Source organism: Leptonychotes weddellii, chromosome 11, assembly GCF_054177405.1.
Source record: "Leptonychotes weddellii isolate Sample4059 chromosome 11, ASM5417740v2, whole genome shotgun sequence".
In the NCBI taxonomy this organism is placed as follows: Eukaryota; Metazoa; Chordata; class Mammalia; order Carnivora; family Phocidae; genus Leptonychotes; species Leptonychotes weddellii.
In genome coordinates, this window is record NC_138379.1 from 74,111,583 (window position 1) to 74,125,435 (window position 13,853).

General features: G+C 45.5%; 1 protein-coding gene across 5 annotated transcripts in view; it reads left to right on the forward strand.

Moving 5' to 3' along the window:
- Positions 1-13,853, forward strand: part of ETS1 (ETS proto-oncogene 1, transcription factor) — a 102,201-nt gene that overhangs the window by 63,396 nt on the left and 24,952 nt on the right. For all 5 annotated transcript variants that reach the window (XM_081799099.1, XM_081799100.1, XM_031035847.2 and 2 more), the window contains 4 exons: positions 5,236-5,355; positions 6,903-7,103; positions 10,149-10,226; positions 11,213-11,461. In XM_081799099.1, coding sequence (XP_081655225.1) covers positions 5,236-5,355; positions 6,903-7,103; positions 10,149-10,226; positions 11,213-11,461 — 648 coding nt within the window. The remainder of the gene's footprint in view (positions 1-5,235; positions 5,356-6,902; positions 7,104-10,148; positions 10,227-11,212; positions 11,462-13,853) is intronic.

Genomic DNA, 13,853 nt, shown 5'->3' on the forward strand with positions numbered 1-13,853 from the left:
GATAGTATCATCATGGTAACCTGCTAGGGTTTGGCCAGTTGGATGGTTGTGCAAGACTGGAATAATGCACCTGGCATTTCTAGTTCTTAGCTTTGTTTCTCATCACCTAACTCTCAGATCCCAGACACTCCACTTTATTTTGTAGTTTATTTGAGAAAGGTGAGGGGACAAACATCTTAGGTCAGTAAGGCACTGTCCTGACTTCTCCCGGAACACACATCACTTCAGGCATAGATTCTATGTAACATGGTTGATATGAGTCATTCGGTTCCAAACAATTGAACAGAATGGCATGAAAAGTCACATGAAAACGTTCTGGATGGGTTCTCGGACATTGAACAGCCCTTGACCTTGAGTTACATATAAGTGAATTGAAACCACAGTTCTGCATTTGACTTAAAACATCCATGGGGTGTGTATAAACTTTTGTTCAGGGTCAGGCCACAATGCAAAATGAGCAGATGTTTCCATGCATTCAGAATGGCCCTGGTTCGTTATGCCCCTGTTAATTCAGGGAGTGCTCCCAGTTCGTTTCCGCCTCGATACTGTGTAGTCTTGGTAAGACAAGAGTTTGGGACTGTTATTCATTCACGAGCTTCTGTACAACTCTTTTCTGTGAAACTTGGGGTGATTCTTATAAATATTAACTCACATTTAGGGTCCTGAGGGATAATCACTGGGTAGGAAATCCAATATGCTCGTAAATGTTTTCAGTTTCTCATGCATTGTGTTTAGAGTCTCTGCTGTATTGGCATAATGTATCTTTGGGTCAGGTTCTCAGCATTTTGAGACAAATGTGTTATTTGAATTTAAGATACTGCAATTACAAATATTAACACAAAGACAATTTTAGTACTTGTCCATGAAATACAGTTAGTGAATTTCCGGGGGTGGGGGGCGCATTGATTAATTTCTAGATGCCGTCCCTAAAATTAGAAATATTTGGTACCTGATGCAAAAATATTATAACAGACCATGAGATAAAACATGGCAGGAATAACAGAGATGCCTTCTTGGGCTAAACTAGGTCGGATTCTCCACCTGTGTAATGATTTCATTATTGTTGTTGATCAGTGTAATTAACAGAACTGCTGCGACCACACCATAGGGGGAATTTTTGTGTTCATATTTTCTATGAAGGGGGTTTAATCTTTTAGATTAATGTCTGCTTTCAAATGTGATTATCCATCATCATTTAAATGCAATGCCCAGGCTACTACTGATAAAGACAATCCTGGCTAATTGTTCACTCACTTAAGGAGGGGGGTTTGCATTTTTTAAAACCAGTGTTCCACACTGTTTAATAAGGGAGAAAAGCTCTGACTTTTCCTGTCTGAATCCTTTGGGTCCAAGGGCAATGACACGCCTTCTGAGCTCATCGTCTCCAAATGCAGGTGTCCCAAGTGTGCGGGGTTCGCCTTCGCCAGCCGAGCTGGGCTGTGAGCACTTTTCCAAGAGATCCAGCAGCCAGGGGCAGAGCTGATGGGCTCTCTGCAGCTGCAGCTGATAGCATGTGGACCAGGCTTTCGGAGATGGCACTGAGGTAGACAGGCAAAAGTCATTCCAGCTGCTTCTCTTGGAGAGAGTGAGTGAGAGCCTGGAAAGGCCGGTTCCCTAACCGGAACCTGCATGGAGCGCTGTCAGCCCCGCAGTCCTGTCCAGACCATACTTGCCAGAGTGTGTGGAGTTATAGGAAGCCGACTCCAGGAAACCTCTTTCTCAGGCTTTCTGCCGTCATCCTTGGCCTTCACATCACCTTAGCATCTTCTGTGTAGAAGATGCCTGGGGCCTCCTAGCCAATCTCATCCTTCAGTTCCAGCTTCTAGCACAACCACTGCTTGTGCCTTTGGCCTGGCCTGTATTTTCCACATGTGTTGGCCTGGCCAATTTCCACCATCAGTAAAGTTCTTTTCATCGAATCATAAATCAATGGCGGGAACAAACACACAAAACAAAACCCACACAGTTCAAGTTCATGAATTTGTGTTGGACGGGAGTGAAGGGGAAGGGAAGTTGCTTCAAATTTGGAAAACAGTGAATTCACTATACATTTGTTGATTGACTCCTGTGTTCTGCCCTGTGCTAGGAGGTGGGGGATGCTGCCGTTATCCCTTGCAAAAGGAGTGCTCTTGGGTGAAATAAAAAGTCCCTTTCTCTGAGGTAACACTGGCTTCTACTCTAAGTGGAGACATTTCTGGACCTGGCACTTGGCTGCTCACAAAGGGGCAGCATTGATGTCTTTCTTGGTGACTCATTTGATGATTACTCCATTGTTTGAAGGGCTGGATGTTATGTAATCAACATTTTATCCCCTCCCCCCGTTTTTCCCTCTTAACAATCTGGGATTTTCCATCATTTTGTCAACCTTCCTGGAGGCATGTTGATTTTTCCACTAGATTACTAGATTTTTTTGGGCATGGCCCAGGGCTGCCCAGAGTCTCCACTCCCTAGAACTTCAGATTCACCCTCGGTGGCAGGGCCTGGGGAGCAGCTGCCGTGAACCTTTCTGTGCTTTTAGGCCAGAGCTGGACTCCAAGCCGTTTCCTGAGGGCATCACTCAAAGCACACCAGAGAGAAAGTGCTTTCTTGCAATGTAGTTTCCATTCATTTTGACGTTCAGAGACAATCTATTTGCCCCTGTTTTCAGAGATCACCAATTGTCATCTTTTCCCTTCTATGTTTCCATTTCATTCAGCCAGTAACACATATTTATGTCCAAGAAATTTTTTTTTTTTAACTGGTCAGGGCATAGGGATGGCTAGTTGAGGAACTTCTCTAGTAGCCATGCCTGGAACCCAGCCATTGTATAAGTCAGTTTCGTATGATACCCTCAAGATCCAAGGTGAGGAAGAGGGCTTCTGGAAATTACTACAGCAAAGTGTGATCACTGCCTGAAGATCATGCGATGGCTCATCGGAATTCTCAGGCCATTTCTTTGCCTATTAGCTTTTTATGGGAACTTGTGCCTGAGGTGAATGCTGGGGATTTTTAACCAGAGCCACATTTATGTATCTTTGCTTTGAACATGGTCTGCGAGTACAAGAGGGATTGGGCACAGAGATAAAAATACAGATGGATGTCGCAAAGGATGACACGTTCGTGAACATGTAGATTTTGATCCCTCACTCTTCCTCGCCACCTACAGAAATCAGGTTTTAGAGCCACTACCTCCCGTACACGCTTCAACTTCCTCCACTTACATGACCTGTATCACCATCTCCCTAGTGAAAGCCACCATCATCTTTCACCGCAACGATTTTTTACCAAGTCTTCCACATCTATTCATAGGTACCTCCTCAGTCATTCTTTACAGAGTAGCTAAGGTGATCTTCTCTCTCTCTCTTTTTTATCCATTTTTATATTGTGGTAAAATACACATAAAATTCACCACCTGAACCATTTTTAAGCATATAGGTTGGTGGTGTTACGTACATTCATGGTGTTGTACAATCATCACCACCATCCAACTCCAGAACTCTTTCCGTCTTGCAAAACTAAACCTTTCTTCCCATTAAATAACAACTCCCCATTCCCTTTCTCCCTCCGGGCTCTGGCAGCTACCATTCCACTTTCTGTCTCGATGAATTTGATTATTCTAAGTACCTCATATAACGTGTCTTTTTGTGATTGGCTTATCTCACCTAGCATAATGTGAAGGTTCATCCATGTCATAGTTCATGTCAGAACGCCCTTCTTCTTTAAGGTTGAATAATATCGCATTGTATGTATATATACAACATTTTGCTTACCCATTCATCTGTTGATGGACATTTGGGCTGCCTCCGCATTTTAGCTGTTGTGAACAATGCTGCTGTGAACAGAAGTATACAAATCTATCTTGAGGACTCTGCTTCAGCTCTTTCAGGTATATCGAGAACGCCTAAAACTCAACAACAAAAACCCAACAACTTTATTAAAAATGAGCATAATCCTTGAATAGACATTTCTGCAAAGGAGATACAAAAATGGCCAATAAGCACATGGAAAGATGCTAAACATCATTTGTCATTAGGGAAATGCAAATCAAAACTACAGTGTGGTACCACTTCATGTCCACTACGGTGCCTTAATAGATTCCATGCCTCTCTTTCCACCTCCTCTCAATCAACTGTCCTCCTGGTTCCTCTGCTTCAGCTGCATTGATATTTTTGATACTAAAATTGGCCAGGTTTCCCCTCCTCCCCCCATTTCATAAACTTCATCTCTGCTCCTCCCCTTGTCTAGGACCATGGTCCTCTAACTTGGGTGGTCATCAGGAGACCTGGATTGTGAGTTAAAAGCACAGATTTCTGGGCTCCCCCCACCCCTTCCCAGAGGTTCTGATTCAGGAGGTTCGGAGTGGAGCCGAGAATTTTGAGAATTTGCATTTCTAACAATTTCCAGGTGATGATGATACAGCTGGTCTGGGGACCGCACTTGGGAGAACTCTGGTCTAGTGTGTTTTTTCTTTTTTAAACTCGTGTGCATGCTTTAGATCTCAGGTCAAGCACCTCTGTTCTCCTAAGGGAGGCCTTTTCTGATTCCTCTGGACTTTCGGGAATTCTTGTTCTATGTTAACATCTCATCTTATGCTTCTCATGAAGCCCGTATTGATGTATTTGAATGTTCAATTGTGTAACTAGTTCTGTAATACCTAAATCCTCTGCCAGCATCTTATCTCCAGCTCCATGAGGGCAGAGATCATTTCTGTCTTCTTCACTGCTTGCCTCTCTAATTCCTTGCACATAGCAAGTGCTCAGTAACGATGTGTTGAATGAATAAATATTGTCATTTCCTTTTCATGGAAGTAGGTAGCAACATTAATACTCTCAGTGAATGTGAAGGATGAGTAGGGACTATGAGTGAATTAGTAAAGCTATACAGAAAGAATAAGTATTTTTTTTTTTTTGTCAAGGATGCAAAACATTCTAAGCAACAGTCAGGTTTTTCTTTTTTTTAAGGGGCCTAGCACACTGTGGAAAGCCCCCCAAATTTTACCTGCCCTGGTGAGGATGTTAGTACAGTTATTTCTCAGCTTGCCTTCTTCAGGCCATTCATGCCCTATTATCTTTTATGGGTGGTTAACTACCTATTAGTTTTTTTTTTAAATTGAGATGCAATTGGCATATGTTAGTTTTAGGTGTACAACATAATGATTTGATATTTGTATCTATTGCTTAATGATGACTGTAGTGTCTAGTCTTCATCACCTGTGCTATTTTTTATTATTCATATGATATTTTTTTTTCCTTACAGATATGGAATGTGCTGATGTCCCTCTATTAACTCCAAGCAGCAAAGAAATGATGTCTCAAGCACTGAAAGCTACTTTCAGTGGTTTCTCTAAAGAACAGCAACGACTGGGAATTCCAAAAGGTGTGTTTTGTTGATGGGAAAAGAGAGGGATGGAATCAGACTTTTGGGTGAGGTTAGTTTTCTCAGCTGTAGATCTCTACAGACATTATGACTAACCACACTTCGGTCAGCCCCTGCAGATGGTTGCAGACGTCTGCTAGAACAATCGTAGACCCATGCCAAGCCTTCCCCATCTCTCAGCTTTTGACACAGCTATCTTGGTCGTAGGACAGTGGTTCCCAAACTTGTTTGCACACGAGATTCAGGAACTTCAAAAAATTCCACAGCCCAGGCCATGTCCCAGGCCCATGAAGTTGCAATTCCTGGTAATTCCAAAGCACAGTCAAGCTTGGAAAACAGTATGAGAGTCATTCTGGGCCATCACTGGATGAACTCAGTGAGCTACATTCCTTGGAATTTAACTGATTGCTCTTTTCTTTACCATGTGCTTTGGTGAAATGTGTTTATGCTTGGGTGTTGTCATCTGAAAGGGTTTATTCAGGAATGTAAGGGGACGGGAGTTGTCAAAAAGGACAAATGACTGGAGAACACTCAAGCCTCCAGCAAGCAACGTTTCCTGAACAATTGAGAGCAGAAAGAACACTTTTCTCTCGAGTAAGAGTATCGCTGTTTGCTGCTTCCAGCCCAGTCACACCCACATCTTAGAGTCTGTGACTGCACCTCCAAACCTTTTCTCATGTATATACTACTTCCCCACAAAACTCGTCTGACAGCAATGCCCAACATCCTCTTAGGATCACAAAGCAGAATCAAGTGAATTCTGACCCCTGGGTTTTGTAGCATCTCATAAAGTCATCTTCTAGGTCGAAGGGGGCAGAGTCGGGGTGCGGGGGGGACCTGGACAGCAGGTGCGATGTGAACAGCACAGCCTGCCTGCCGTCCTCTGAGCTCCGAGGGCACCACGCTGGTGTGGTCGTGTTCAAACTCAGCCACGCGGGAAGAGCATGTCTTGTCTGTTCTCAGACGCTACTCCACACTTGCACAGCGTCTGGTATAATGAAATCAGGCGCCTGATAATGCTGTTATGACTAAGGACCATTTGAATGGCTTACTGTTACTAGTTGCTATGATTATGACTAGCCATAGTTAGCGAAGATAAAAATGATTAATTCTAATGCCTCAGGTCAGTCACGACAGGGAAGAGCAGGGATAGGTGAGTGCAATCTCCGAATGCACGTGACTTTGTTCTTATTGTTATGAAAGATGTCATTCTGTTCCTTGGTCCTGGGCTTAAAAAAAAAAAAAAAAAGTCTCATGAAAGTAAGGCAGTGAGAGAAGAGATTTATGAGTCTGTGTCTGAATAGAGGGTGGAGACTATTCCTGTGTTACTTTGTGGCTGATGGTAGTGATCTCCTAGCTTGGATAGGGATGTTGAGTGTGAGGGGGAGTGTTACAGAAAGTGCCCCGAGACATGCCTTTACAGGCTGGTGCTTCCTAAACCTGTAAATCAGAGAACATCCTCAGGTGAGTTCAGATCCTTCAATGTCCTCGCTTGGGCACGAGGGAAAGCCTGACCTGCTAGATCTTCCTTTGATCTTTCTCCTCAGACCCCCGGCAGTGGACAGAAACCCATGTTCGGGACTGGGTGATGTGGGCTGTGAATGAGTTCAGCCTGAAAGGTGTGGACTTCCAGAAGTTCTGTATGAATGGAGCGGCCCTCTGTGCACTCGGGAAAGACTGCTTTCTCGAACTGGCCCCAGACTTCGTTGGGGACATCTTGTGGGAACATCTCGAGATCCTGCAGAAAGGTAACAGGGTGGGGACAGAGCGAGGAGGAAGCCATGTGGGGTTGTTGCAGCAGTGGGTGGGGGAGCAAACCCCAGGGCAGGACGTCAATGCCATCACGTGTGGGTGTCCGATCACAGCGTATATACGATCTCCGGAGACACGTCGGGCAGGCATGGAGCAGGTGCTCAATAAATGTCAGTTTCTTTTATGTATTGGAGGTTCAGATTTTAATATTTCGCAAGATTGCACTCCCGAAGCTTCTCGGGATGCAGAATTCTGATCCCAGTCCTTACCTTAGACTCATGGGCTGTTCGAGCAGTGTCAGCAACCAGCTCCCAAGACAGATCGTTGGTTTTTGGTTTTTGTTGTTGTTTTTTTGGTTGTTGTTTTTGTCTTTTGCCCCTGACCATCTTAATACACATTCCCTTGATCCATGGCAGTGTGATACCTGTCCACCTCCACAAGAGAGCTTAGCTTCTCAGAGCTAATTGCTAAGACTGGCTTCTCTGCCCACTCCCGGGGGGTGGGGGGATTGCTGCGATGTGGGCTACCTTTTTCATCTGCAGCAGAAGTGGGGGTTGTATCAGGACACCGTGTTGCAACCTTGTAATGACATGGCCTCCCCTCCCAGCCTCTTCCAACCTTTTTGGACCAAGTGACTCATGTACCACAGTCCTGGCTGAGTATAGAAACAGCAACAGGCGGCAAACCTGGGTGTTTTTGCACTTATTTTTCTGAATTTCTTCTTAAAATAAATTGCAGTTACCAGCAGTCCTCGGTGGCCTCCAGCTGACTGTAAGCCTAGAAGCTCGTTGCCCTCTCTGACCCAGGCCCACCCTTTCCCTGTGGTCACCAGCTCCAAGCTTGGACGCAGATGCCGGGGGGCAGGGAGCAAAGCTCCAGATTAGCACTTTTGTTCCATATAATACCTTCCTTTGTGTAAGGATATTTTCCACTCCGCAATGCTCAGGAGAGCCCCAAATTAGATTCCTCTGGGCCCAGAAGTGTTATCTTTCTTCCTTCTCTTCAGCGTCTGCTGGAAAATAAATAAATAAACACAGTCCAGAACTAGGTGAATCTTGCTGAGGCTGCCTCCGCTGAGGACTGCAGGGCACAGGCTTCCCGAAGCACCGACGGGGTGTCCGCATTAACTGCACAAACACCCACTCCTATAGGTTGACATGAGTGACCTGTTTATAGAGGGAAAAGATAGGGCAGGCTTATAACAGATCTGATGTAACTGTTGGCGTATAAACACAACAGTGGCTTCTACCGGACTGTGTAACCCAAATATATCCCACTAATATGCTCTTCCCCTCTGTTTATCTCCATGGAGCGACCAGGTGTGTTGGAGTGTCTGTGATCACAGTTATGACTAATAACTGTAGAGCAGCTCCTTGTTTCCCGAGTGCTTTCCGATGCATTTTCTTTCTTTCTTTCTTTTTTTTTTTTTAAGATTTTATTTATTTATTTGAGAGAGAGAATGAGAGAGAGAGAGAGCTTGAGAGGGGTAGGGTCAGAGGGAGAAGCAGACTCCCCGCTGAGCAGGGAGCCCGATGCGGGACTCGATCCTGGGACTCCAGGATCATGACCTGAGCCGAAGGCAGTCGCTTAACCAACTGAGCCACCCAGGCGCCCCCCGATGCATTTTCTTGTTGGATTCTCAAAACAGCCCCGTCAGATAAGAGGACCATGTACTGTTGGTGTCCTCATCTATAAAATGAGGGCAGATTAGGTGGTTTCCTCAAGATCACTCATTTCCTTAAAGTTGGTCTTTTCGATTTAACTTCCTGCCCTGCGTTCTTTGTATAACAATATGGACTCGCAGGGGTGGGAGCGTCTGGGCCCCTAAGACAGGTGTGGCCTACCTTCCTGCAAAGGAAAAGGTTTAAGGGAATTTAGGCCAGTCGGGAAATCATTGAGAATGTTGGAGGACAAAAGTCCTGTCATCCCACCCATTGGCTACTGGGAGAGGCAGTAGGAACTGTCTCTCTTGAGATCCCTGAAGAGCCCAGCTCGAGGTTTGTATGGAGGCTACAGCTTTTGTTCTGTAATTAAACTAGAGCAACACAGCCCAGAACATAGCTCTTTGGGGTGGGGTGGAAGGCCAAAGGTACAGGGATGTTTCAATCTGATAAGCTGCTAAAACAAAGTTTAATCATTTTATCTCAATTGGGAACTGTTTTTCTGTGCAGGTATAAACTTGTTTTCCCAGCAGCCTCTGCTCCCAACAAGCTATCAGATATCCAAGGAAAAACCCAAGCCAACACTCCCTCTGTATGTCTGAGTCTTACAGTGAAATAGAATCAGAGCACTCCATACAATGGTCGAGGTCACACCATTGGATTCCAGGGTAATGAGAGGATCCTTGAGCTCACCTTAGTTCAGTGGAGAGCCTGTCTGTGCTTTGTTAGCTGCACCCACATTCCATTCTCATGCCAAGGGGAGTTGGCATCTGGTTGCCAACAGTAGTTAGTGATAACTGTTCTCTGTCTTCACGTGAGCCCTGCCATAGCCACCAAATAGTCACCTTACCAGTGTCCAGTTCTTCTCTGGGCCTACACTTGAAATCTGGGGGTGATGGAAAAAAAAACACAACACTAAAACCAGACATCTGTTAGAAGTGGGGGCTCTAAAATCTACCTACCTAAAGATTGTAATGCATTTCTGAAAAAAATTTTGGAACCAATCAGTTCGAGTGTTGGGGACCAATTCGGGTAACTTCCCAAGACGTCTCAAAACCTCTGATGGTAAAGTGGTGCACGCATGCATCAGAATGAGGGTGGGATGCCTTCCCAAGCCTTAGAGATTACTCACTGGTGCTGCTTCCAAGATATTAAATCCCATTTTGCAGCTACTGAAGTAATAGACTTAGCCATACTTTTGTGATCTCATCTCTAGACAAGGCCCCAGTCAGGGTAGACTCAGACACCCGCTCAGTAAATGAACATGCCGATTTCTTAGAAGAGGGACTGAGATCATTGCAGTCCTTGTGTCCAAGGTCCTTTTAGGCCAAACGCTACTTGCCTGTTGACCTCTTTGCTTGGTTCTCTGTCCTGTTACAGAGGATGTGAAACCATATCAAGTGAATGGAGTCAACCCTGCCTATCCAGAATCCCGCTATACCTCGGATTACTTCATTAGTAAGTTCATCTTCCACTCTTCTCTCGTTTTGCTTGCTAGCGTGGGAACCTAGGAAAGGATTCCTGTCCCAGATGATCTCAGGCTCCTTTGTGGTAATTCTGTGGAAAATGGTATTTTCTTAAATGTGGCCTCTTTGTTATTAATTTTGTTATTCCCACGAGGCATGAGGCTTCAACCTATTTACATGTTGGTATTTTTATTAACCTGCCAACTCCTACACACCAGGATCTCTCCCGATATCTTCAGCATGAAAATCATGCAGAGGGACTACAACTTGACCCCTGAACTTTGATCTTACTTGATCCTGTGTACCACGGTGGCCATCAGAGGTTGGGGTTAGGGACTTGGTTGTGGCCCTTGTTCTTTCCCTTTTTACTAGTAGATATGACAACATTTCCTCTGATCCTTCCTCAAGAGTGTTCCATGTGGCTTCAAATTCTGTTACAGAAAATAAAGCCTTCTCCCTTATGGTAGGTGATGCCTAACCTTCACGGAGAGGGGGCCAGAATAAGAGAATTAGGGGCGGGCTGTTCTTATCCGATGGCCTTGCTTTTGAAGGGAGTCTTGAGCAGGTTTGTTTTCATTTTACCTTTTTATTTTATTTTGATTTTTACTCTAATAAAAGCAATGATATTAAGTACTGAGAGAGCAAGGGCTAATTGTGTACCAGAAGTGTTGGTGGGCACTTCACACATATACTCTCCTTTGCGCTTCTTCACAGCGCTCTGAGGGAGATTGCAATCATCCCTATTTTAGAGATGTGTGAATTAAGCCAGAAAAGGGAAGTGTCTTGTCAAGGAAGTATCTTGTTAAGTAGTGGAGCAAGGTGAAGCACCCAGGCCCTTCTGACTTAAAATACGTTCCTTTCGTTCTGTAAGGTTGTCAGCTTGTTTTCGTCTTGTGGGGCTGTTGTGAATGGCGAAGACCTGCCTGTTGTAGGTACAAATTGGCGCTCTCTCCAACAGCACATGTTCTCTGTTTCCAGGTTATGGTATCGAGCATGCTCAGTGCGTTCCTCCCTCGGAGTTCTCAGAGCCTAGCTTCATCACAGAGTCCTACCAGACACTCCATCCCATCAGCTCGGAGGAGCTCCTCTCCCTCAAGTATGAGAACGACTACCCCTCGGTCATTCTCCGGGACCCTCTGCAGACAGATACCTTGCAGACTGACTACTTTGCCATCAAACAAGAAGTTGTAACCCCAGACAACATGTGCATGGGGAGGACCAGTCGTGGTAGGTCAGATTTCTTCTCTAGAAGCTCTTGGGTTTCCAAGAAGTACCTGACTTTGTGAGTTTTTCAGGTCCCATTGTTTTTTTCTTTGCTATTGGTCCTGTGCATGCCTTAGTTTCAGCCTTTCCATTAGAATGTCTAGATACTAAGAGCTTTCCAACATGGAAGTCTTGCCAAGTCCGCCATCATGACGAAGACTGTGCGTCCATGGTGGAATTGGTGTGATGACCGATCCCATTTCTTATTTGGGTAAAATATTTTATGAAACGATAACTCTAGTTGAAGGTGGTTGTTTTTTAAGGTATGATTTATCTTCTGTGAGAGCATTTTGCTTGGGGAAGACACAATCTGATAAGAATGGTTCAGGTGACCTTCCTGGAAAGCCCTTAGCTTCCCATGTAGCCTAGCGATCCTCCCAGCGTTGTCCTGTGTCAGACTGCAGACCTGGGCTGGCTATCTGAATGACCTCTGCTTCTCATCTTGGGCTCTCTAGCCTCCTGTGACTCCTTTGGTTTGGGAAGATACAAGATGGTTAACCAACGGTTTATTTGGAACCACTCATCAGCAGTGTGGTGAAAGTGTGTATTTAGCTAGAGGACCAGGGAGAGAGGTGGCCAGAGGCTTCCAGAAGGAGGTACTCTTGTTGACGTGACTATTATGACAATGATAAAATATTCACTGACAGTGAAGTAAATGTTTCAAAATAGAGCTGACTGACTTTATAAAGCAAGAAAAAGAAAAAAGGAAAAAGGTGAAGTACACCCAAATTTAAGATCAGAACATGAACGCTCAGAGGTGCAGCCCACCTCCTCAAGTGTCCAGATTGTTTTGTGTCTGAGAGAAGTGCAGTCCTCTGTAAGGAGGGATTTGTTCATTGAGGAAGAACTAGCCGATTTCTAGAGAGTTGAAAAAAAAAATGACTTTTCCAGTGGATAAAGGGGAAAAAAACTACGAACAGGAAGAGGAACAGGAGAAGCTCATCTGAGTGGTGCTCTGAGGCATTTGGTCTCAGGAGTCGGGCTTGGCAGGCCTCGTAGTGATTTCTGCTCAGGGATGACCCTGCGCTCCTCCTCTGAGTCTCTCAGAGCAGAACCCAAAGACATCTTTACTTTGAAGAATTACTCTGCAGGCACCAGGGGCCATCCACGTTGTCGTCTTCTTCGAGCTTCAGCCTTACGTTTCCTCCCAGCAGGCCCTAGGAAGAGCGGCGGGCCCTGCGGAGGGAAAGTCCCTAGCAAAATCTGAACCTGCAATCTTCCTTCTTAGGGCCCCAGGGTGTTTGTGTGTCAGACCGAAGGGGATGGGTGGAACCAGTTTTGCCTTCCCCTTTCTGACTCTTTTTATTTTTGGATGCATGTCTATTTAAATACATACACACATGTATGTGTATTTTTTTCTTTTTTCTTTCTTTCTTTCTTTTTTTTTTTTTCAGGCAAGTCAAAGCAACAAAACTACTTTCTTTCTCCTGGGGCTTTCTGTGCATAGACGTGATGAGGCCGGGGCTGAGGGTTGGGCCCGGGCACGGTGTCACTCGGGGAGCTCTGCCGTCAACTTGTTTCTAAATTGCGTCTGGCTTTGCTTTTGCGTGATCGTCCCTTCTCCCTCTCCTTCTCTCGGTTCTGGGTTTGGGGCCCCACCATCCTTCCAAACCCACGTCGGTGACTGGGGACCAGATAGCAACCCGAGCAGAGGGGCAGGAGATGTTTCTCTCTGACCCCGTTCCCCCTCCCTCCGAGCAAACTGACCATTGGCACTGGAGAGGAAGCCCTTGTTGTTCCCAGCTGCTGTTTGCATTTTAGAGGTCCCGCACACCTGCCCTTGGACGTGCGGTGAGCGGTTAGACAGAGAGCATGACTGCTAGCTGATGATTAGTAGTAATGATCGCAGTGTCCCTATACTGCATTATAGGTTACAAAGTGCTTCTGTGTCCCACTTCTTTGGACTCTGAGTACTGTCTTTGTGTCAGGCTGTCCAGAGCGTTGCTGGGGAGGCTACCCCATCTACTGTGTAGCGTGCACTCAGGTCTGTTTGGTGGAGTCAGACGGCTTTGGAAGGCCTTGCTCTGAGACGTTCAGAGAAGCCGGCCAGTGGGCGTCTTAGAGGACACAGGCTTCCCTGCCTGAGCACAGTAGCATAACTGAGTGCCTAATCCAGTTGGATCCAACCCATTTTTGGAGAAAATACCCGTAAAGGAAGGTTCCCAGCTCCAGGATTGTGAAATAGAGCTAAAATGAAAGCAGCCTCCTGCTGTAAACCGCAGCTCTCAACAGAGTTACATTTGGCTCATGTTTGAGAGGCTGCCAGAGGGTGGTTATGGCCTAGTTTAGTGCCCTTGCTTCTTGGGGCTCCTTGGAAACTCAGCTCTCCTGCTTTGGAAAGTTCAGTCTCCATGCC